The sequence below is a fragment of the Dermacentor albipictus genome, chromosome 1, assembly GCF_038994185.2.
Source record: "Dermacentor albipictus isolate Rhodes 1998 colony chromosome 1, USDA_Dalb.pri_finalv2, whole genome shotgun sequence".
Taxonomy (NCBI): Eukaryota; Metazoa; Arthropoda; class Arachnida; order Ixodida; family Ixodidae; genus Dermacentor; species Dermacentor albipictus.
The window spans coordinates 274,190,871-274,216,298 of record NC_091821.1 but is presented as its reverse complement, the minus strand read 5'-3'; the positions used below and the strand labels follow the sequence as shown (position 1 = coordinate 274,216,298).

General features: G+C 45.6%; 1 protein-coding gene across 2 annotated transcripts in view; it reads left to right on the top strand.

The window, feature by feature from the left end:
- LOC135908771 (phosphatidylinositide phosphatase SAC2-like) overlaps positions 1–25,428 on the top strand; it is a 233,472-nt gene that overhangs the window by 169,396 nt on the left and 38,648 nt on the right. For both annotated transcript variants that reach the window (XM_065440613.1, XM_065440612.1), the window contains exons 14-16: positions 1,256–1,327; positions 16,211–16,284; positions 16,400–16,555. In XM_065440613.1, the coding sequence (XP_065296685.1) occupies positions 1,256–1,327; positions 16,211–16,284; positions 16,400–16,555 (302 nt within the window). The remainder of the gene's footprint in view (positions 1–1,255; positions 1,328–16,210; positions 16,285–16,399; positions 16,556–25,428) is intronic.

The following is a 25,428-nucleotide window of genomic DNA, read 5'->3' as shown; positions in this document are numbered from 1 at the left end:
ATTTGGCGACCACAGCTACTGCCGCTGGCAACGCAAGTGCCTCCAGCGCAAACCGGTTCGTGGCCAAGGTCACCACTGACAACCGTTACTAGTGAAAAGGGTGAGGCATAGGGATGACAGAACACGTAAATGCCCGTACAAAGGCGCCGGTAAATACCTCAATCCCCACATCCTCCTCTCCTTTTGATCCTTTCATGCACTAGCTAAATGCTAACGTCAGTCCAGCAGCTACTGCTAACGCTGTATTCTGACATACAAATGGATGGATGTGGATGAATGTTATGAGCATCCCCACTGGAATGGGGGGGCGAGTTGTGCCACCAAGCTCTTGTTATTATACTTCCTAATGTCCTACCCAAGTTAAAAAAGAAAGGAAAGAAACCACTATGAACTCCCACAACCACATTTTCTGACCCTCTATTGCGAACTTTGCTTTTGTACGTCTCCGTTTTTTGTCGTTTCCCTACTTTTCTTCCACCAATCTCCCAATCGCCTCTTACAACTAAGACACTTTCAGCGCCACCACTCACAAACCATCCGCCGCCAAAGTTGTGAGTGGTGGCGTTGGCTAACCCTTAGGTTAGTTCTAGTAGGTTAGTTCTAATAGGTTAGTTCTAGTAGTAACCAATAAGTGCCCAAGAAAGTGGATGGGGAAACCACTCCACAGTAGCTCAATTGGTTAGAGCATCGCACATGTAATTACGTGAAGACATGGGATCGTTCGCCCCCTGCGGCAAGTTGTTTTTTCATCCACTTTCATTGCCATTAATTTATAATTTACTTAATTCAATGAGTAAGTACAAGTAACTTCCCCTATGTTTTCCTTGGTGTCTTTGTTTGTTGGCTTCTCATGATATGATTAATAAATATTGGGCCCTTCAGTTAGCCCCCTTTCTTTTCGACATTACACATTGTGTAATTCATGCTTCTAACGGTGTGAGTGGCACGTACTTTGAATCAGTTTTTTTTTTTCTGATCTAGTCTATAAGTTATTGAATGTTTTCTTGTGATCTTAATGTTTGTCCTGAATTAATTTTAACTTATTGAGTGCCTCTGAGTTTTAGATGGTAGCTCAATTAGCACTTGAAAGAATCCTGTCAAAAGTGCAATGCTTCTCAAGACAACTCTGTATCTGAAAAGTTATTTTTCCGCCATCCTTGTGTCCACTATAATAGTTTCTGCAAGTGCATACTACTTTTTATTGCAGTGTCTTAAATTTAACCTAAATGACATTAAATATACTGTCTTCTTGTAGCACTGGTGATCCTGGGCAGGCTGACATGGACTCCATTCTGGTGTTGACCAAAGATTCATACTACGTGGCTGAGTGAGTTGCTTCTGTGTTTGGTTGGTGGTGTCCAGTTATGTAGATTTATTTACATTAGTTAATGAGACTGTTAGCCAAATTTTGTTTGTGTTCAGGAATTGCACTGAGCAACTTTGTGTGACCAACTGCAGTGGTTCAGTGTCCTTCTGCTGCTGAACAGGTTGCTGCTACAGGTTGCATTTCTGGCTTTGGCAGCTGGTATTCACAGATTATTAGATTTAGGTGCACATCAATCAAGACTGCCTATCCATAGTTCTGGTGTTGCTTTGGGAAAGGGCCCTGCAGCACTTTCTAGCAGAATAAATAAACGTGCCTAGTTGCTAGCAGCACTGTCATAAAAATATTGACCGTCAGCTGCATCTTTAGTGCCAAGCCCACCTGCTCCGTAACAATATGAACCTAATATTATTACTCATGTATGTCACACCAGCGAGCCTGCAGTTTCATTCAAAATACCATATACCCGTTCCTTGAACTTCATCAAGTCACCATTTTTTTTTCTTTACTCTTCTGCAGAAGTAACACAATGGCTATTTCTCTTGGATGATGTCATGACTAAGCAGTGCTTCCAGTTAAGCAAAAGTGAAGAAATCTCACCCCTTATGGTGTCGTAGTACCATGTGGTGGCAGAGAATGATACTGCAGTGTCAGTACTATGGTCTGCGCCTGTAAAGGGCCTCTCACCACGTCTGGCCATTTTGAGCTGCACAGTGAATTTCATTAAAACTTCTTTTTGGGCGAGTTGGTGCATACTTTATTTGAAAATTATAACAGCGCTAACACATGCAACCACAAAGGAACAAGGACGAGACACAAGCACTGTTTTTGACAGTCTAAACCCTCAAGAAGCCAGCGGTCTCGGTCCTCTTCATTTCTCACTTTCATGGCCAATTTCCTGTTCGTTGCAATCAGCTCATGTGCTGGTACAGTGCTTTCATCTCTTCCTTGTTCCTTTGTGGTTGCATGTGTTAGCGCTGTTATAATTTTCAAGCACAGTGAAGTACAATGCGTGCTGAAGATTGTATCTGCAAAGTATTACGCTGCGTGCCACGAAAACAGCTGAAATTTCACACCACACACCATATGCCTTTCTTCTCGAGGGAGCCTCCTTCCCAGCTGGAGACTTGAGGTCAGACATACAAGTGCACCTATATAATTCACATTGCTGAAACATCACTCACCGTGACACGTGACTTCGAGAATTATCCAAGGCGACAACAGCAGTTCTACGCTTGATTTGTTGCTTCACTAGATGATTTAATGTTTAGAGAAATAATAAAACCTACAAACCAAATGTCTGCAACTCTTTGTTTTGCTCTGCGTTGTAGCAAGAGGGATGCACTTCCATTTCGTTTGCTTATTCCCACATTGTGCAGTCGCAGGCACAAAAAACAAAACTATCTGTAGACGTGTGCACATTGAGGAATCCATTTCAATGTAGTGCAGAAGAAGCAAGACAACAATGCAGATGTTCTTGTGCACAGCATGAAGCAAGACAAACACAACAGCTCGTGTGCGAGACCGTCACCAGAAATGCGCTGTGCAGCATATACCGGAGAAGAAAAAAAGCAGGAGGGCCTGTGACGTCTACATGACGCGATCCTTCAGCTCCGGTATGGGAGAATGCCAGGAAGGAATCTCGCTTGTGGAGGCTAGGCGGAGCAAGTGGAGAGAATGTCTATGTTGGCAGTGAAGCTCACCTCCTCTAGTCATGGGTTTGCGATGCTTCAAATATTTCTATCTCTGCTATTAATGATCCAACTTGCAAATTATTGCAGTAAAACACTACCTTGAGTGTACATAACTTCCAGAGTATAGCCGAAATTTGTTGTGGGGCCTGGTGACAGGCCCTCTAAGCAGGGGTGTAGCAGCTGCACCAATTGCGCCATTTTGATACAAATGTGCCATGCCACTCCGAAATGCCCCAATGCTCAGTCGCACTGGTGGTAGTATATAAACTGATGTCTTAATTTTATCTTTGGCGACCAAGTGATTACCACTGCCAAATCTGTAGCACGGATGAGCGCCACCGTACGGAGCAAATCGCCTTGGCCGCATCACATGCGTCGCAGTTTGGATGCCATGAATAGCAGCACGTTTCCATTTTTGCGTGAAGTGATGCAGTGTGTTCTCAAATTGGTGCATTTTGTGATCATGGGTGGTTGCTTTTAAGGGCTGTATGCAATGACTTCGCTTTCGAAGCTAGTTGGGCCTAGCGGCACCTTCGGCACTTGTTCAGCACTGATGCGATAGCAGTGGTAGGCACAAAAACTCTCCGCTGGCAAGACGTTGTGCGGTGTTGTGTTCTCAGTTTCGGTTTCAGATTGTTTGTACACTGGCGCCACGCTGCACCCAACTTTGTAAGCATACCCCTGTGTTCCCTTCCCCCTCATTAGAATGAATGTAGTCTTTGTCTGGTCCCCATCAAAGGAAGTCCCCACTTCTCTTTTCTGCAGTGCTTTGCACCTTGGCCGTTAGGCTGCATGCCGTAGGTCCCGTGTCCGGCCTCCCTGTCAAGGCACTACAAAATTCTGGCGACGTGAATGGGATTGGGGGCATGTTTGCGACATCAAGTCGAGTTCTTGATTGGCAACTACAGAGTAGCATAGCCAGAGAAACACCTGTAGTCATATGTGAAGTAAACCTGTAAATTGCCAAGTATTCTGAGATTGCGAACCTCAGGTCGCATTGTTCCAACATTGCAATCTGTTTGAAATCCTTGAGGGTGCGGTTGAATCTTTCTACCTGGCCGTTTGCCTGTGGGTTGAAAAGAGAAGACAGGAAATGCTTAATGCCTCTTTCCTTCAGGAAATTCTGTAGAAACAAACTGTTGCCGGACACAATGGCACCAGGAAATCCATCTCTTCTGAATATGGAAATAAGAGAACACATGATAGCCTTGGACGTAACTGAAGGCATAAAAGCAACTTCAGGCCACTTGGAATGATAGTCAACTGTGACTAAGGCAAAATGGGAATACTGTGGTGCACAATCGAAAAGACCTATTATGTCTATGGCTAATATTTCCCATGGTCGAAGAGGCCATTCTATACGTTGAAGTGGAGCAAAAGAAGACTTTGCAGATTTATCTGCTTTTGCTTAAACTCAGCAGGGTCAGTGCCTTTGGGCGCAAAGTGATGGAACGTGTCTATTATAACAGAAGTCGAATGGGAGGGGGAACCTTCTTGCACCCATGAATCAGCTTCCCCACTCACTCCAACTTCTACCCACTTTGTGATCTTGGGGTCAGCAGTGCTTGTCTCAAGCATTTCCGCCTGCTGGTAAGTGTTTGGTGAATTCACTCAGCGCAGCTTGTCCTGATTCTTCCGTCCGTCTAATAGCTTCTTCAAGGGTCTAATAGCTTCTTCAAGGGACTACAACACATGACACGCTGTTATGGGAAGCTTTCCTCTAGAGTATTCATTTCTTGAAGGGCCCCTCATGAGGCCACATAGCAAATTTCAGTTATGCGCTAGAAATTGTTACGTCTCCTTTATGGAGCGTTCTGCCAAAACAATTTTTCAAATTGGTTCATTAATAGCTGAGATAGAAATATTTCAATGCCGCGAACCCATGATTTCAGGAGGTGAAGGCACTGCCAAGAGAGACACTCTTTCCACTTGCCCCATCTAGCCTGCGCAAGCAAAATTCCTTCCTTGTGTTCTCCTATACCAGAGCTTGAGGATCGCATAACGCATACATCACAAGCTCCACCTTCATTTTTTTTTTCCCCTCGCTTTCTTACTGCACGGTGCACTTCTGCTGATGGCATAGCGCACGAGCTGTTGCATTTGTCTTGTTTTACACAGCACATGATTTTATGCGATGTGCACGAGAACACCTGATTTTCAGTATAAGTCAGTGCTACGCAAATACGTACTAAGGCAGACGCAAGCGACTCATAGAGCATGATCGCGCGCTGGAACACGATAAAAAATGGCATACTTTCGTTGTCTGCATTCGCGACTACATGACGTGGGAACAAGCAGACAAAACGGAAGTACATCCCTCTTGCTGCGGTGCAAAGTACAACAAGAATGTGCCGACAGTCGGTTTGCGCATTTTATTATTTCTCTAAACTTTCATTCGTCTATTGAATCAACAGATTACACAAATAACAGATGTTGCCTTGAATAATTCTTAAATTTGCGTGTCACCACAAGTGATGTCACAGCAGTGCAATGCACGTAGGCACACTTTTGTGATATACGTAGACTCTCCAGCTGGGAGTGCAGCGCCCACGAGGAGAAGGGCAAACAGCGTTCAGTTTGAGATTTCAGCTCTTTCCACAATGCGTGGCAAATGTCATACTTAGCAGACACGATCATTAGTGCGCATTGTATGCACAGCGCTTGTCAGCTCAAAATGGTCAGACCTGGTGAGGCCCTCTTTATGAAAAGGAGCATTTTCGCAAATTTCTCAAGCAGCCGGAAGTAACTGCGTGTAGCGCACTGCCGCACACACTAGTTACGTGCAGTGCACTGCCGAACAAACGCATCTCTACAGCAAAGTATGTGGTATTTACACTATCTAGACAAATTTGCTCAAAACTTGTCTGTTCTAGTCGATAGTCTGCCATAGCCAGGTCCGCTAAAAGCAAAATTGGTGAATTGGGGAAATTGGTGCAGGCTGGTGAACAAGCAATCTGCAACTACAGCGTTGATTCTAGAAACGCTAGAGGAGAGATGCTGGTAGAATCCGCAGAAAGAAATAAGCTTCGAATATTGAACACCTTTTTCAGGAAGCGTAGCAACAGAAAGTGGACCTGGAAAAGCCCTAGTGGTGAAACAAGAAATGAAATTGACTTCATACTTTCTGCTGATCCCACATAGTGCAGGATGCAGAAGTGATAGGTAGCGTAAAGTGCAGTGATCATAGGTTAGTGAGGGCTATGGTTCACCTCAATTTGAAAAGAGAAAAAGCAAAATTGGTCAAGAAGAAACAGGTCAACCTAGAGGCAGCAAGGGTAAAAGCAGACAAATTCAGGCTGGTACTTGCAAACAAATATGCAGCCTTGGAACAGAGAGATGATGATGACATATAGCTAATGAATGAAACCATAACTAGACTGGCTTTAGAGGCAACAAATGAAGTGGGAGGCAAGGCACCAAGGCAACCTGTAGACAAGCTCTCCCAAGTAACAAAGGCCCTAATAAAGAAACAATTAAGAATGAAAGTGTCCAACTCAAGAGATAAGATAGAATTTGTGGAACTGTAAAAACTGATCAACAAGGCGAAAATAAGTGGTATCCGAAACTATAACAGGAGAAAGACTGAAGAAGCCGTAAAAAACGGATGCAGCCTGAAATCAATGTGAAAGAAACATGGCATAGGACAAACCAAGATGTATGCACTGTAAGATAAGCAGGGTAATATCAGCAATCTCAAAGATATAGTAAAAGAAGCGGAAGAATTCTATACTGACCTGTACAATACCCAGAGGAGTTAGGATACCTCAATTAGAAACAGTAATGAACAGGATACAGAAACTCCTCCTATAACTAGCGATGAGGTCAAAAGGGCCTTGCAAAAACATGAAACAAGGAAGAGCGGCAGAAGAAGATGGAATAACAGTGGATTTAATCAAAGATGGAGGAGACATAATGCTTGGAAAACTGTCGGCTCTTTATACGAAGTGTCTATCGACTGCAAGGGTCTCAGAAAACTGGAAGAATGCAAGCATTATACTAATCCACAAAAAGGGAGATGTTAAAGAATTGAAAAATTATAGGCCCATTAGCTTACTCCCAGTATTATATAAAATATTTACCAAAGTAATCTCCAATAGAATGAGGGCAACATTGCACTTTAGTCAACCAAGTGAACAGGCTGGCTTCAGGAAGGGATACTCTACAATGGATTACATCCATGTCATTAATCAGGTTATCTAGAAATCCGCAGAGTACCATAAGCTTCTCTGTATAGCTTTCATAGATTACGAAAAGGTATTTGATTCAGTAGAGGTACCAGTCATAGAGGCATTACGTAATCAAGGAGTACATACCGCTTACGTAAATATCTTGGAAAATATCTACAGAGATTCCACAGTGACCTTATTTCTCCACTAGAAAAGTAGGAAGATACCTATAAAGAAAGAGGCCAGACAAGGAGACACAATCTCTCCAATACTATTCACTGCGTGCTTGGAAGAAATATTCAAGCTATTAAACTGGGAAGGCTTAGGAGTAAGGATCGACGGCGCATACCTTAGCAACCTTTGGTTTGCCGATGACATTGTTCTATTCAGCAACACTGCAGACGAGTTACAACAAATAATTGTGGACCTTGAGAGGGAGAGTGTAAGAGTGGGGCTGAAGATTAATATGCAGAAGACAAAGATAATGATGAATTACCAGGCAAAGGAACAAGAGTGCAGGATCGCCAGTCAATCTCTAGAGTCTGTGAAGGAGTATGTTTACCTAGGTCAATTAATCACAGGGAACCCTGATCATGAGAAAGAAATTCATAGAAGAATAAAAATGGGTTGGATCGCATACGGCAGACATTGTCAGCTCCTGACTGGAAGCTTACCATTATCATTGAAAAGGAAGGTACAGTCAGTGCATTTTATCAGTGCTGACATATGGGGCAGAGACTTGGAGACTGACATAAAAGCTTGAGAACAAGTTAAGGACCGCGTAAAGAGCAATGGAACAAAGATTGCTAGGCATTACGTTAAGAGACAGGGAGAGAGCGGTTTGGATCAGAGAGCAAACAGGTGTAGCTGATATTCTTATTGACATTAAGAGAAAAAAATGGAGCTGGGCAGGTCATGTAATGCGCTGGTTAAATAACCGTTGGACCGTTAGGGCTACAGAATGGGTACCAAGTGAAGGGAAACGCAATCGAGGATGGCAGAAGACTAGGTGGAGCGATCAAATTAGGAAATTCGCAAGCGCTAGTTGGAATCGGTTGGCGCAGGACAAGGGTAATTGGAGATCGCAGGGAGAGGCCTTTGTCCTGCAGTGGACATAAAACAGGCTGATGGTGGTGGTGGTGGTGGTGGTTGCATTTATAATATAGGTAGACCAAACTAAGTGAGAATAGTCTATTATATGCAAACATATGTTGTCTGCAGACCCTTTGTAAATGGTGGGGACTGTATCCCCTGTTTTGTAAGTTCATAAATGTGCTTTTTGCTCTTCCCAACGGCGATGCTGACCTAGAATGATGCTTCAGTGAAAATAAGCACCTTCTGATGGACAGAACTCGCTCAGAATTGCTAGAATTTATAAAATGCGCCATGTTAAGAGGTTCCTTCAGTGCTATGATCGTGATGCAGCTAAGGTGCCTCTCAGCCTTGACATTTTGAGGAGTATGATGCAAGGTATGTGCAGAGGATGAGTGCTGAAGAAAGCACGGGCAAGCAAAAGCCATCGGAAGAGCCTGCCTCGGAGCAGCTCACCCTTGAAGCAGAAAAGAAAGCTTAGAGGACCAAGTGATGGCTAGCAAGATATTGCTGACTAGTGCTGAGGAAATGATCAATTCAGGTGGGAAGCAAAAAGGCATGAACAATGAATGAATGAATGAAACCACTTTTATTCCACATTAAAATGCTCCGAAGACACTGCGGTGGAAAGAGGAGGGGTGTTATTTCAAAAGGGGAAGGGTAAGGCTGCCTCCGTTTTATTAATGAACGTCCTGGAGGCAGCTAAGTGGGGACCGCATGACGCTTGTGGCTGTCGCGGAGCCGATCGCCGACGGGTGGTGCTGCCGGGTCCTGAAGCAACAGCAGCAGTGCTCGCCAGAGCTCGATGGCATAGTCCGGAGACGTGGTATCCGGGCAAGCCCAAGTCCGGAGAGAAGAAGGCCAGGGTCCCCGCTATATGGTGGCCAGGGCACGAAGCCTTGGTGGGATGTAGAGGGGGCACTCCCAACAAAGGTGGTTTAGATCTGCACGACATGTGCACATGGAACAGAACCCACTTACGGGTGGTGGTGTGCCACCCTTGTAGAAACGGTTCAACAAGTGAGGAGTAAGGAGGGTGCTTGTCTGGATTCTCCAAAGCAAGACTGACTCTCGCCGAGTGAATACCTTCGGTGGAAGTGACGGTATAGAGAGTGGATTGCCCACTGCTGCGAGGTAGGCGGCACGTCGTTGTTTGGTCGCATGCTTGTCTGCCATTGGGTCTGCTACCTCAGGTGTGGTAGCTAGGAGAGGATAAGGATTATCGGAGGCTCTGGCTAGTGCGGTAGAGAGATGAGCGCCCGCCAGTCTATGAGCCTTCTCGTTTCCGGGGATACTGCAGTGCACAGGGACCCAGTGAATGGTAACATCGTGACCGCATTTGCGGAGCAGGTGTGCCTGGTACCGGATCTTCTGCAGTACGGGATCTGTGTAAATAACATTAGCACATGCCCAATGGGCAGCCTGGGAATCTGTGTACACATGATGGTGAACAGGGTCAGTTTGAGAGGAAGTTGCGAGGGCCCACTCCAAATAATCTAGGATGGCCATTATCTCAGCGCGGGTGCTGGACATTGCTTCTGCCGATATATGATGGCGGCGGTTCTGATTTTCATTTGTCTGGTCGTACCATGCAGTCGCATAACAGGTGTTTCTAACGTCGTCTGCAGACAGTGCAGCGTCCGTGTATACGATGCGTTCAGTCGAGGAGAGTGAACTCGTAGCCTTGGCATGCCTCTTGGCATATGCAAGGCGCCGCATTCCCCGAGTAGGGTCCATATTGAGAGGAAGTGGCCTGCCATTGGTGAGAGCCGTGATTTCCCACGGCGGCGTGTTGTCGGGCAAAATGGGCATGTTGTGGACGTCATACCTGAGGAGCATGAGTGTGTGTCGCCCGGCTTTTGTGGCGCGAAGTCTCATCTCTTGTGTATAGATGTGCATGTCTACGAGCTCGGACAGGTTGTTGAGTTTGCTACAACTTTTAAGTACTTCGAGGCTTGTGTACCTTGGGAGTCCAGTTACAATGGGTTTGGCTTCGTTAAGTAACCGGTCGAGCGCGTGCATCTGTGTGCGGTTGACTGGATGATACGGCAGCCCGTAAATGATACGAGAGACAAGAAAAGCTTAAGCGAACTGCCGCATTTCACGTTCGTTTACTCCACAGGTGCGGGTAGAGATTCTGCGTAAAGCGTGCAGGATTTGTTTGCTGGTCATCGTAATGCATTGGAACCAAGTGTTCGCTGTGCAGTTCTTGTCTAGGTGCATACCGAGTATTCGGATAGTAGATTTCCGTGTGATGGGTTGGTCACCGATGTACAGTTTAAAAGACTGCTTTTCTTCCTGCTTTCCAAAGGTAGACCTGCCACCATGAATGACTACAAACTCTATTTTGTCTGGGGCAGTGTGTAAACCCATTTCCGTGGCATAGGCGTGAATAATGTCGAGAGCTTGTTGCAAGACGTCCTCCTGCTCCCCGATGCACCCTTGATGCGTCCACATGGTGACGTCATCGGCGTACACCGCGTGTTTCAGGCCCGATACGTCGGCAAGGCACTTAGGTAGCTGGTGCATAGCTATATTAAACAGCGTCGGTGAAATAACCGAGCCCTGGGGGACGCCTACGTGGTTGGTCCGTATGGCACTGGTGTCGTGACCAACTTCGACTTGGTAGCTTTGCTCTTCAAGGAAACCCGCTATGAAGTTGTACATCTTCCCTCTGATGCCAAGGGCACGTGCTTTGATCATGATAGTGTTATGTGGGATGGAATCAAATGCCTTGCGTATATCCACTGCGACAGCGGCTCGTGGGTGCACCGAATTAGAGTCGTGGACGTCCTGTTTTAGGTGGGCTAGGACATCCTGTGTTGATAGCCCACGGCGAAATCCATAAATCCATACAGTGTAGGAGCCAAAAGGTCGCGATCTTCAAGGCACCACATCAAGCATGTGTTGACCATGCTCCCCATTACTTTACAGACACACGAGGTCAAAGAGATCAGACGGAGGTTGGATAAGGTATGTGGTGGTTTACCAGGCTTCGGAATGGGCTTGACCACCGAAAACTTCCAAGTGGAGGGCAGTATCCCGGTATCCCAGACTCAATTAAGTTCTTTGAGAAGAGCATGCTTGTGCTCAAGGGGCAGATTGCGTAGATGAGCCACGCACACCTCATCGACCCCTGGAGCACTACGTACGTTAGCACGCTGCAAGGCGTGCTCCAGCTCGATCATGGTGAAGGGGCTGTTAAGTGGTTCATTATCTTCAGAATGTACATCCTTCTGATATGTGGTGTCTGTGGGGCGAGACGTCTGCGGGAAAAACAGTTCAGCGGCCTGTTCGGCAAGTTCCTGAGCGCTGATGCCTTCGCGGAGGGCCACACGAGCCGCGCTGTTGTTGGTCTTGCGCTGGCCGAGAAGAGAGGGCAGGATGGCCCAAACCTTGGACGTATGAGTCTGTCCATTGATGGATTCGTAAATTCCCATCCAGCGGTCTGACGCAAGCATAGTCTTATATTCTTCGATCAAACGCTGTATTTTGCGCAACCATGCTTTCTGGTGAGCAGTGCGACCAGACCGCCTGTACTGAGCGAGTATCCGGTGCCTTCTATTCCATAAGGTGAGCAGATGTCTGTCAGGCTCTGGGTGGTCAGAGGGAACCCGTAAGTGTTTGGTGGCTCTTCACTTCGCTACGCACAGCTGTGATACCAGATGGTCAATGTTCTTGGCTGGAGACTGCTGCTGCAGTAACTCGCGGTAATTGTCCCAGTGTGTTATGTGGCTTAGCCGTGTAGTGGCGTGTGACTTCATCTTTGGATTGGCGTGGCCTGTGCGAAAGCGTATGAGGATCGGAAAGTGGTCGCTCCCCATGCAATTGTCCAGCACCTCCCATCGAAAAAGCTGCGGACGAGTACTCCAGGTAAGATCTGGTGATGTGTCTGCTTGGTGAACTGTCTGTCCCAGCCTCGTGTGTGCTTGAGGCATGTTGAGGAGTGTCAGCCCGTACTCCGAGGTATCTTGCATGATGCGCCGACCGCGCGGGCTGCATTTGTTGTATCCCCAGGCGATGTGCTGAGCGTTAAAGTCCCCGCACAACAATATCGTGTCTTGCAGATAAATCTTCTTGAAGTGGGAGATGAAGGTGAGATCAACAAGTGCCCTAGTTGCCTTATTCCTTGTGTTCTCGGGAACCACGTAGACGCAAAAGATGAGCATTGTACGCTGTGATGAGACTTCTAACCGGTATCCGACAACGCTAAGAGTAGCGCTGCACCACGGTTGCGTGTCTAATTGCACGTGTGTAGTTCCCCGTCGCACGTACAATGCTGTCTTCGTGGGTTCAGCGACTTTTGCAGGCGGGGCGTAGCCGTCATAGCCGATTATGCTCAGCACAGGGCTATTGACTTCTTGAAGGGCAATGACCAAGGGACTGGTGTTGTCTCGCTTGCTGGAGAACCGGGTGATCATGTCAGCCCTCTTGTTACGAAGAGAACGACAATTCCATTGCAGGACAGTTGCGCATGGTGATGAATTTGAAGAGCTAGACATGGTGAGGCTGTGTTGTTTCAGCAGCAATGAAGCTTGGTGGTACCCAAGGTGTATGCATTGCTGGTGCTCCTGCAGGTGTCGGAGAGGTTGTGCCAAAAGGGAGAGTGCCGGAAAGCATGATACACTCCATGATGGTGTGGACGCATGTTTCTATGGCCCTGTTAATAAGCTGTTGGATGCTTTGATGGATGGACTTCTCTATTTGCGCCATACGATTTTCAAGACGCCGCTCGAGATCGTGAAGTGTCGTTGGGGGGGAAGATATGGATTATCGCTGGGAGGTGTAAGCACTGTTAACTGAGCTGGGTCCCTGCGAGTATGCTGCGCCACTCCATCTGAGGGTGGTTGCAGCGCAGGGGACGAGAATGTTGAGGTTGAGGGAAGCGCTGTACTATTGCTGGAACTGATTGTTAGGTGCGCGTTTGCTTGTCTAACTACATCCACGCAGGTGGCTTTTCCGCTGGCTTCTGACTGTGTAGCTGGGGATACTGGTGGCCCGGTGTAGAAATTCTGGCGCGTTGCCTTTAGCATGGGTCTAGATTAATTTTGTTCAGTTCCGCTCTCGGGACAGCGGTGCTGACGCCCCTCTGTCTGCCATTTCCTACGTGGCCTTTGGGCAGCCGGCTTGTGTTTTTGTTCAATTTTCTTGTTGATTTGTCATCTTTTTGGACAGTTTGTGGCTGTAGCCAAGTGAGAACCACCACAGCTACGGCACTTCAGTTCTGCGTTCGGGCACTGTGTTCCCGCTTCATGTTGCCGCAGACCGCATGTAGAGCATCTCACTGCCAAAGTGTTGGGGCATTGCTCCTTGTGGTGCCCGATCTTGTGACATACGTCACAAACGGCCACTTGTGCACGGTACGGAAAGACACGGATAGTAAATGACCGCAGGCCGACCTTGTAGGGTAGGCTGTTACCTTCAAATGTAACCATTGCAGTACCTTTGTCACCAAGTGGGCGTGCTTGCAGGATTTTGCACTTGCGGCAATGCAAGGAGTTCATTAGTTTGTCAGAATTCATGTCCCAGCATTTCTAATAATGCCTCTGATTTGATTAGGACCAATGGCTTCGTATGCTTGAAAGGGCACATGCTGTCCACGGATTGGCAGGGACGCTATTGCGAGAAGTGCGTTGCGCACCTCGGGTGCGGACGCGTCGACAGCGAGCTGATTGCTCTGACTTAAGTAGTGAACCGAGAACTCTGGTATTTGGTCTTCCTTAGAGAGACCGAGATGTGCCGAAATGTGGCGCGTTATGACTTTGTCTAACCGTATGAACTGCTCATCCATAATGCGGCACGGCTGCTTAGGCCGAAGGATGATCGTGTGTTGATGTTTATGCGGGGTACCTGAGCTCGGCTTCGCCGTGTCCGTCGTACGGTTCTGCTTTGTCCGTCGAGAACGAACAAGTACCCATTTGTCCTCTTCGTCCTGGCGACTAACAGGAGCAGGAGGCATGTGACGTGCGCCTCTCGCACAGGGGTAATCCCTGGATATACTCGTGTACTGTCGTTCGGGCGTCAGCATGAGCGAGCCTCGTGCACGTTTTTCTCCATTCAGTGCGGTGGAAATGACGCGAGCTTGGTAAAAAGTATTCGCAGACTTGCCTTCAATGCCATGCTGTTCCTCTAGGTCCATGAGTGGGGCGAAGGGGTTGTTGTCCGGCAGCAGCAGCACCCTTGAAGGTATAACAGCGGCGGCCGAGTTCTTCGTTAAAGTCAGCGGCGCAAACGAGGCAGCCTGGTTGTCCGGAGCCTGTGGGTCCATGTCATCGGGCAGTGGTACATCGTTAGGGAGCACAGGCTGCTCCGGCGAGGCCATCAAAGCACGAAACTGGACGAGCAGCGATGGCCGCCGGCAGCAGGCCGGGCGGCGGTATCGCTGGCGGGTTCAGATAACAGCGAGCCAGACAGCTGTTACTGCGAGCGGGTGGTGTCGCCGTGATCCTCTGGTTGTGAAGCGTTGATTGATGTAATCCAGCCAAGGGTACATTCTGATTAAAGGGTCAAAACCGATGTTGAAAGCAGGAGCCGATCTTACTACATGTTCTTCGATGCTTCGATGCAATGTAGAAAGTGGCCGTGTGCATTTGATGAAATGAAATGCAAGCTTCGAGCAGACACTTCAAAAAATTCAGGAACTCGAAAAGAAAATGTGGAAAAAGGTGAAGCATTGATGTCATGTCAATAACGTCTGCACTAGTCATGTATAAGCTGCTAGTTAGCGTATAGTGATATGTAAGAGCAGTTTGGTCTTGTCTTACATGTATCTTGTGTAGTCATATGCTGCTCAGGTGGAAGAACAGTTCGGTATACAAATAAATTTTGACTAGTCATGTTCTTGACTTGTCAGACACTCCTCAAGTATAAAAGCACTTTGGAGTATAAATTTTTAAAAATGTTTGTAGTTTTTATACACGCCTTCTTCTTCTATGCTTTATGTTTCTTTGCTTAGTCATATAAATATTCTAAGCATTTGGATCAACCTGCTTTGCAGGTTGGTTCGAATTCACCACACTTTGCGCAATTTCACAGAATTTATTGGTCACTTTTGCGGGACCTTGTCCATAGAAGCTAAAGCATGATTACACTGAAGTTTAATAGTTTGTAGCTCTGTCATATTGCTGGGATGCATTCTAAATAGTTGCTATAATAAATAGCTGTGTATTCTAAGTAGTTGCAATACTGTAGAAGTTCATATCTTTTTGTTTTCTGTTCCAAAAGTAACCTTTTTTCTCTATTAAGCTTTCCAAATTTGGAATTTGGTGTTCCAATATGGAACTTTTTTTGCCTAACCTGCTCCAAATTTAGATTTTCCTGCTCCAAAAATGACTCCAAATCCTATTTCAGCTGTTGCACCCCTGTTTAATTGGCGCAAACATGATCTCAAGCTTATGTAGATAGAAAAGCTCAGCACTATGATGGGCAGAGTATAACAGCGCAGGCTTGTGTGCTATTCAAAAAGCATTTTTAATTTTGCCCTGAAACATTACTGCCAGTATGTCAGTATGACATCATGGATTTCAAACTGTATTTTCATACCTGGGTCATTGTGCCCCAATAAAGCTTCTTAAATTTGCAGTTCCAGCATTTGACCATTTTAGAATACAATTTATTTCACCTTAAAAATTAACTAAGGCAGAGTACACACAGTCAAAATCCATGACTGTCATGGCAAGCTAGTTCGAGAATACCACATCTTTTGTTTTTGTGTCTTCATTGATTTTCCAAGCCTCTCCTCATTATAAAAGTTACTTTTTTGTTATTCTAGAAGAGTAGTTTACTAATACAGCTCATTATTTTTCTCTTTGGTGTTCTTTTAAGTTTGACAAAAATGATTTCAGATACCTTTTAATATCTCTCTGCTCTGCTAATGGACCCTGGCATGAAGTCCTGTACAGTAGGTGGCAGTATATTTGCCTCAATTTCTGCAGGTATGATGACCAAACAGATCGCATTACCAAATACCAAAGAGTGTTCCTAGAGGACCTTGAGAAAATGGAACTAGGTGAGCCAATACTGTCCATTTTGCTCTCATTTATATGGTGCCTGACACCATGTTTTGCCAGATATCTCACAGGACCTTTCTTTTTTATGCCTGTGAAACTTGCTTGCCTTTGCAGGTCCTGAGCCATCTCTCTTCAAGTCAAGACACTACTGTATTCGTTTCCATTATCTGGTCAATGGACAGAGTGGTTATTTTCACATGTTTCGGTCAACAGGAACTCGCTTCTTCAATAACGTGGCTGTTCCCATCAGTGGAGAAGAAGAAACCATTGGTATGGAATGGAAACACTTTTTAGTTTGCTGGAATATGGTTACTTGGGCAACAATGTATGGCCAGAATGTCTACCACTTGACTGAAAGAACTAAACAAAATAATATAAAACCTGCTAGGACACACACAAAAAAATATGCAGGTTGTTTCAGTTAGAGGTAAATAAAAATAAATGGAGGAGGGCTCCATGCGAATACAATCAACTATATGTGTTGTGTGTGTTGCTACCAGTTGTGTATTCTTTTATAGTGACTGAATATGCATTGAAACTAATTAAATTATTTTTAAATTAGTTCATTCATGATAAACATGTTGAAGCTGTATAGGGTGTAGAGAACACAAATGAAATGTTTCTGAAAAGGTAATTGTACTGGGATTCCTAAGATTTCTAGGACCAAAAATCCAAGCTATGTGCAAGAAACATATACATACTACATTTTGAGTGGCAATCAGTAGCTCAGTTCCCTGGCATTTTAAAATTAGCTGCACAACACTTCGTTCGACAGAAACAATTTATTCAGCTGTTTCCCTGTTCCTTTGACACCTTCAAATTTACAGCCTGGCTATTAACATTCCGTTTGGATACAATAAGGGGCAACACTCGTTTAAGTCTGAGGAGAACAACCGATGCTCGTGGAGACTCCTCCAAATGATTTTGCTGTAGGAGAACCACAATCTTTGTATAAACAAACCAGTTCTTGAGCAAACACATGAAGATCACTTATGCAGAATCTTTTCCAATCGTTAGGTAAGCATGTCTTGCCTTAAGCAGCCAACGAATTTGCATAGTTAATTTAGGCGAAGCAAAATTATGTGGCCAGTCTCACCAAAATGTTGTGGGCTACTGTGGCTCCTTCAATGCTTCAACTTAGCTTCTTCAATGAGTACTACGCTCTCTTACATGCATCTGGTGACTTGCTGTTCCTTTGTTTCATTGCAGTCATTGTCGTGGTCCTCCAGACACAATAACCTTTCCTTTGTTTCTTACAAGCTTCTTACCCCCGTATTCAGAAATGCAACTTAAGTTGAAGCCCATGCTTGACTTGATTTAGATGACGCCTGGCGTTAACGTGCCCAAAGACGCTCACTGCGTTTCCTTCGGCGCTTACACGATAAGCGTCACTTAGATCAAGTCAAGCATGGGCTTCAACTTAAGTTGCATTTCTGAATACGGGGGTTAGTTGACCTGACATCCAGTTTTTAATAGCATCTTATGTGCAAAATAATGTTTGTGAGCCTTTTGTTATCAAACAGACTCCACGGAACATTTATGTTTCACTTTTTTAGAAGTTGAAAATACTGTTCAGTATCAAAGCAGCGAAAGAATTCTTAATGACCTGTACAGTACCCAGAACAGCCATGATACCTCCATTCAAAGTAGTAATGAAGAGGTTACAGAGGCTTCTTCTATAAGTAGCAATGAAGTTAGAAGGGCCACATTCAACGGGGAAAAGTCGCACGAGAAGATGGAATAACAGTCGATTTAATCAAAGATGGAGGAGACTTAATGCTTGAAAAACTGGCAATTCTTTGTAGTAACTGTCTATCGACTTCAAGGGTCCCAGAGAACTGGAAGAATGCCAACTTTATACTAATTCACAAAAAGGGAGACGTTAAAGAATTGAAAAATTATAGGCCCATTAGCTTACTCCCACTATTATATAAAATATTTATCAAAGTAATCTCCAATAGAATGAGGGCAAAATTGCACTTTAGTCAACCAAGTGAACAGGTTGGCTTCAGGAAGGGATACTCTACAATGGATCACATCCATGTCATTAATCAGGTTATCGAGAAATCCGCAGAGTACAATAAGCCTCTCTGTATAGCTTTCATAGATTACAAAAATGCATTTGATTCAGTAGAGGTACCAGTCATAGAGGCATTACGTAATCAAGGAGTACATGCCGCTTACGTGAATATCTTGGAAAATATCTACAAAGGTTCCACAGCTACCTTAATTCTACACAAGAAAAGCAGGAAGATACCTATAAAGAAAGGGGTCAGACAGGGAGACATAATCTCTCCAATGATATTCACTGCGTGTTTGGAAGAAGTGTTCAAGCTATTAAACTGGGAAGGCTTAGGAGTAAGCATCGACGGTGAATATCTCAGCAACCTTTGGTTTGCCGATGACATTGTTCTATCCAGCAACATTGCAGACGAATTACAAGAAATGATTGAGTACCTTAACAGAGAGAGTGTAAGAGAGGTGTTGAAGATTAATATGCAGAAGACAAAGATAATGATGAATTACCAGGCAAAGGAACAAGAGTTCAGGATCGCCAGTCAGTCTCTAGAGTCTGCGAAGGAGTATGTTTACCTAGGTCAATTAATCACAGGGAACCCTGATCATGAGAAGGAAATTCATAGAAGAATAAAAATGGGTTGGATCGCATACGGCAGACATTGTCAGCTCCTGACTGGAAGCTTACCATTATCATTGAAAAGGAAGGTACAGTCAGTGCATTTTATCAGTGCTGACATACGGGGCAGAGACTTGGAGACTGACATAGAGGCTTGAGAACAAGTTAAGGACCGCGTAAAGAGCAATGGAACATAGATTGCTAGGCATTACGTTAAGAGACAGGAAGAGAGCGGTTTGGATCAGAGAGCAAACAGGTGTAGCTGATATTGTAATTGACATTAAGAGAAAAAAATGGAGCTGGGCAGGTCATGTAATGCGCCGGTTAGATAACCATTGGACCGTTAGGGTTACAGAATGGATACCAAGAGAAGGGAAACGCAATCGAGGACGGCAGAAGACAAGGTGGAGCAACGAAATTAAGAAATTCGCAGGCACTAGTTGGAATCGGTTGGCGCAGGACAGGGGTAATTGGGGATCACAGAGAGAGGCCTTCGTTCTGCAGTGGACTTAGAACATGATGACGATGATGAGGAGGAGGATGACGATGATGATGATGATGGGGTGATCATGCGCAATGATGGGTATTATTGCTGCCGTGGATGCACACATGGGAAGGCCAAGACAAAGTCGCAGAGCTTGAGCTTGCACAGACTGGAGGGCACGGATGTTGGTCTTACCGGACTCATCCAGTACAAATAAGCTATAGTGTAGGAGACCCAGGAACAGTGCTTTATAGAGTTGGAGCATCACACTCACAGATGCACCCCATGATTTTCCTGTAAGAAATCTGAGCACGTGCATTATCATGACTAGTTTCCTTTTTAGGTAGGAGACATGAGGACTCTAGGAGAAAAGTGGTGCATCTTCTTGTAGCCATGAATTCTTTGTTTAGCTCAAAACAACAGACACAAGAAAGACGACAGGACAAGGCGCTTTCGTCTTTCTTGTGTCTGTTGTTTTGCGCTAAACAAAGTATTCATGGATTCACACCAACTAGCCCGCCAACGCATTCTGCTGAACTATCTTTCTTGTAGGCAATAGGTGAAATGCAGAAATGCACTGAGCCACAAGCACTCCACAAGGCTCTCGAACAAGTATGCCACACATTGCCCATTCGTGATGATGTTCTACCCGATCTTGCTAAAGCTAAAATATTCTCATAACTAGACTTGCAAGAAGCCTACTGGCAATGTTCCCTGGATGATCAATCAAGCTTTATGGCCACATTTTGAACACCAAAAGGTTGTTACTGATAGCTCTGCCTGCTGTTAGGACTTTGTGGTAAACAGCGAAAATTTCCAGAAAAGACTGCAAGTGGCACGAGAAGGACTTCGTGGAGTTCTCTGCATTTCGCACAACACTCTTGTTTTTGGAATGAGCGAAAATTAAGAAAATGCTGTCGAAGACCATGACAGCAAATCAGACAGCCTACTCCAGAGATGCTGACAAATTGGAATCTGTCAAAACAAAGAAAAAGTGCAGCTTTAAGCCTTATCAACTGTCTTCCTAGGACATGTGCTGACAAAAGAACTAAAGGTTGATCCATATAAAGTCAAGGAAATCAAAGAGATGCCAAAACCAATTGATGTCCAATGAGTGCAACGCTTCTGCGGAATGATAAGCTACCTGTCCAGATTCCTTCCGGCTGCGGTGGCTGCATTTCAATGCAAGTGCAATGCAAAAACGCCTGTGTCCTGCACATTGGGGGCATGTTAAAGACCCCCTGGTGGTCAAAAATAATCCGGAGTCCCCCACTACTGTGTCTCATAATGAAATCGTGGTTTTGGCACGTAAAACCCCAGAATTTAATTAAATTCTCTCCAGATTCTTGCTGAAAATTTCTAGTTCATTAGAGCCATTGAGGAAACTCACTGTCAAGGATGCACCATGGCAGTGTAGAAAACTGCAAAAAGAAACATTTCAAAAGGCTAAAGACATTGTGACAAGTGCTCCAATTCTGGCCTACTTTGACTCCCAAATGCAATTAGAAATTCAGTGTGATGCATGCGATTTTGGATTCAGAGCACCTCTCCTTCAAAATGGACAGCCACTCCCATTTGCCAGCAGAGCAGTTACACTGACAGAAATGCATTATGCACAAAGTGAAAAGGAAGTGTTGGCCATCGTCTTTGCACTAAACAAGTTCCACCAGTACACATACTGAAAAGAAACAAAGATCGTCAGTGATCACAAGCCACTTCAAGTTATCCTGAAGAAACAATTGGATCAAGTTCCAAGACAACTACAAGGCATGATTCTTCAGAAGCAAAGATGCATCGTCATCGAGCACAGACCAGGCAAAGAATTACTTTGGCCATTACGATGTCTCGTGCATTCCTTACCAACGAAAGCAATGAAGAAGAACTTGAAAACATCGACATTGTGCACTACCTTCCTGTGAGAAAAGAAACCCTAGAGAAGATGAAGTCTGCGACTGAGGATGGTGAATCACTGCAAAGGTTGAAAGCAATCATCTTGTCAGGTAGGCCACAACATAAGCTTCAGATACCTCTAAATATGCATGTGTACTTCACAGCCAAAAATGAGCTCACAGTTAAAGACAACCTAACTTTCAAGGGATTTTATCTAATTGTTCCAATGTCTCTGCGTGGTGAGATCAAAGCAACACTCCACTCATCTCATGTTGGGATTGAGCGCTCTCTATGACATGCTCGTGAATGCGTCTTTTGGCCAGGAATGAATGCAGAATTAAAGGGAATTGGTGGCAACCCTGCTCCTCTCCTCCTTGTCGGCTGCCCCCTCTCTGAACACTCTATATCTCCATGCAGCCACACCCATTCCTGTATACCGCATGCTTAATAAACCCAGTTAACCTCCGTTGACAAAAGTTCAGTGTTTTATCATCCACTATACGAGACATAACGAATTGCAGAGCCTAAGTGAAGGTCGAAGTGTTGCAGTTCGGCCATTGAAAGGTGGGACATGGGTCACAGGGAAAATAACTAAGGGAATTGATAAAAGATCATATGAAGTTCAAGTTGTCGACAGCATCCTGCGAAGGATCGAGTATTCATCAGATGAAGCCCTTCTGTGGGTACCTCTAGCAACCAACACAACAGTCAGACACTGCAACGCAACCAGAACAGGCAACCAGCGCAACACATTAGACAAACCATACTCTCGTCAGACCTTGAAGAACCACATAACTTGCCAGGAGGTTTGAGGATTTTGTTGTTCATTGAATGGTTATCTTCAAGAAAGGAAGGATTTTACTAGAAGGATCAAGAGATGGTACCACCATCCTGTACATTGTTACATGATGGCCTCATTCCCCTTCTGAATCCTCAGCTCCCTCTGTTCTGGCAACCCTTCTCCTCTATGAACTTGTTTGGAGCACACAAAGTATCGAGTTGCATCTGGCCCTCCCGGTCCTCTCCTACTCATGAGCTGCCCCGTCTCTCAACTCTATTCTGCATCTCTGCAGCTCCATGTAACCACACTCATTCCTGTTTAACCCATGCTTAAAGGGACTGACAACTGGTCAGAATGTGTTGTGAGACGTTGATGGTGTAGGAACAGAAGGCCCACAAAGAATTGCCATTTATTAAACAGATGACTGCATTGATGTCCCGGCTACCATCGTCAAGCCTATATGCCTGATGGCACTAGTCCAGTCTCTTCTTTTTCCACCGCGGTGCTCTATGAGTACTGTCCACTACATGGCTCCCTCCCTAGCAATGAAGGCACTGCCGTTGAGTGGTTTTAAGTTGTGGAGATGGCACTGCCAGAGTCTAGATGAGCTGGTTTCAAGTGGTCAATGGAAATTGTCTCTTAGCATTCGTTGAGAAGAAGTGTGAAAAACTTGGCGCCACGCTTGAGGACATTGAAGGGACTGTCGTAAGGAGCTTGCAAAGGAACGCAAGTAGCGTCGTGACGAATAAATATGTGACTGCTATGAAGTAATGATAGGCTCATGTAAACATTGCTGCGCTCGTTACGAGGCGGCGGTGGTATAGCAGTGGCCAATTTAATGCGAAGGCAGTCGGCGTAGGATTGTAGGTCAGCAGATTACAGTTCCGAGGCGAAGAACTCGTGTTGTGTTGTGCCGAAAGTGTTGTGCCGAAAACGAGTGCTGCTGAGGAACACTGTGCGTCTGCTTTCAGAGCTGTGCGAAGACCTAGTAGAAACAAAGGCAGGTGCTCTGTCCATGGAATCATAGAGTCGTGGGCAGCTGCTTTTAGTTGACAAAGGAAGCGTTCTACCTTGCCATTGGAACCTGGGTGATAAGCTGTCGTACGTATGTGCGTTACATCCCGAAGATGGGAGAGAGCTTGAAAGAGGGACGAGTCGAATTGTCTTCCTCTGTCTGTCGTTATAGTGTGTGGTATGCCGTAACGAGAAATCCAGGTATTTAAGATGACCTGGGCTACAGACTCTGCAGTAATGTGAAAGAGTGGCATTGCTTCAGGCCAGCGTGTGAAGCGGTCAATACAAGTGAGTATGTATCGTTGGCTTGAGGACGGGGGCAGCAGACCAATGATATTGATGTGAACGTGGCCGAAACGAATGTCTGGTGGTGGAAAATGACCAGGTGCGCTCATAGTGTGTCGACTGACCTTGGCGCGCTGGCACTGTATGCATGCCCGAGCCCAGCAACAGACGTCAGCGTTCATACGTGGCCACAGATAGTGGGAAGTGACCAGACGTTGTGTGGATCAGACTCAAGGGTGTGATAAGGAGTGTAGTGCATCAAAAAGTTGCTGCCGAAATTGTTGTGGAACGTACGGTCGAGGATGACCCGTACACATGTCGCGTATCACTGTGACGTTGCAGCCAAGCAGTAAGACATCTTCGAAGCGCAGAGAATCGTTAACAGTCTGGAGTGCTTGAAGTTCACGGTCTGTGTGTTGAGCGGTAGCGAGGCGGATCAAGTCAATGCGGGAACGATTTCCTTGGCTTGCATTTATTGAATCCGTGATAGAGCATCAGCAACGGGATTATCGGCACTACTGATATGCCAAATATCAGTAGTGAATTCGGAGATACATGCAAGCTGGCAAATTTTGTGGGGAGTTGGAGGTAATAGCATAAATGAGTGGTTTGTGGTCAGTGAGAATAAAGAACTGATGCCCTTCGAGGTTGTGACAGAAGTGGCGAACTGCGAGGTAGAGTCCTAGCAATTCATGACCGAAAGTGCTGTAGTGGGTTTCTTGTGGTGTCAGCTTTCTTGAAATCAAAGATATAGGCTGCCATGTCTTGCCAGCCAGTTGTTGAAACATGGCGCCAACAGCTTTGTCAGAGGCGTCTACCATAGCGGATGTTGGAGCATCTGGTTGCGGGTGTGCCAGTAGAGTAGTGGTAGCAAGGGCGTTCATAGCAGAGATAAAAGCAGATTCGGCAGCATTAGTCCACGATATAGGTGCTAGCTCGTGGTGTGCCAGAGAGTATAATGTGCAGAGGCTGCAAAATTGAAGCACAATGAAGAATGAAACGGCAATAATAATTGATGAGGCCCAGAAATGCCTGTAATTGCTTGGTGGAAGACAGACGTGGGAAATCTTTAACAGCTTGATAATGGGATGGGACGGGTTGGATGCCATGCTCGTCTACTCGATAGCCCAGGAAATCGAGAGAAGCAATGCCGAACTCACGCTTCGAGATGTTTACAACCAGGCCATATTGACGGAGGCGTTCAAACACCTTATGTAGGTCAGATTCGTGTTCCATAGTAGAGCAACTCAATACAAGAATGTCGTCTAAACAGACCAAGCAACCATTGCCCGCCTCCTCATATGTACTGTGCTACAGCCAAGATTGATATACCAAGCCCAGTTTCACCACATGACACGAGCAGAGTGGGACCGCTTGGAATCTATCAATCGAGCAGCAATGCGGGTTATTACGGGCCTCCCACAAATTACGCCCATTCACGCACTCCAGGCCGAAGCGCAATTAAATACACTAGACAAACTGGTCCACGAGCGTCGCCAAGCTTGTTCCGCAAAGTGCCATAATATCCCTGAAGCTGCAGCTCTTGAGAAGTATATGGCAGACGGTTCAGTGATGCCCTGCGATTCCTGCTCGCCACGACCACCATGGCTTTATCAGCAAGTTATGGACAATTGGCCTCTGACTCGCATACACACACGATCCATTGGCCACCTTAGAGAGTCGAGTATAATAGCAAATAGCCCATCAGCTACGAGTGCAAGCTCTTCGTGCAGACATGTAGCGTATGTCGACGCTAGTGTGAGTGATGATCACGTCACCACAGCTATCGCTTGTCCTGAAGTATTGTCAGAAATCGCAACCTGCTCGTATGCTTGCTCCCCTGCCTGGCGGTCGACACAGGTGGAGCTCTTGGCAATCCGAGACGCAATATTCATCCTCTGTCCGCTGCTTCCGCCGTCTAGTAGACACATTGATATCTTCACCGATTCCTCAGCTGCCATCCATTGTCTGCGGCGTGTTCTGAATTCTGACATTTTGGCACAGGAGATTCAGGACACAGTGGAGAAATTATCCGTTACAGTACGTGTACAATG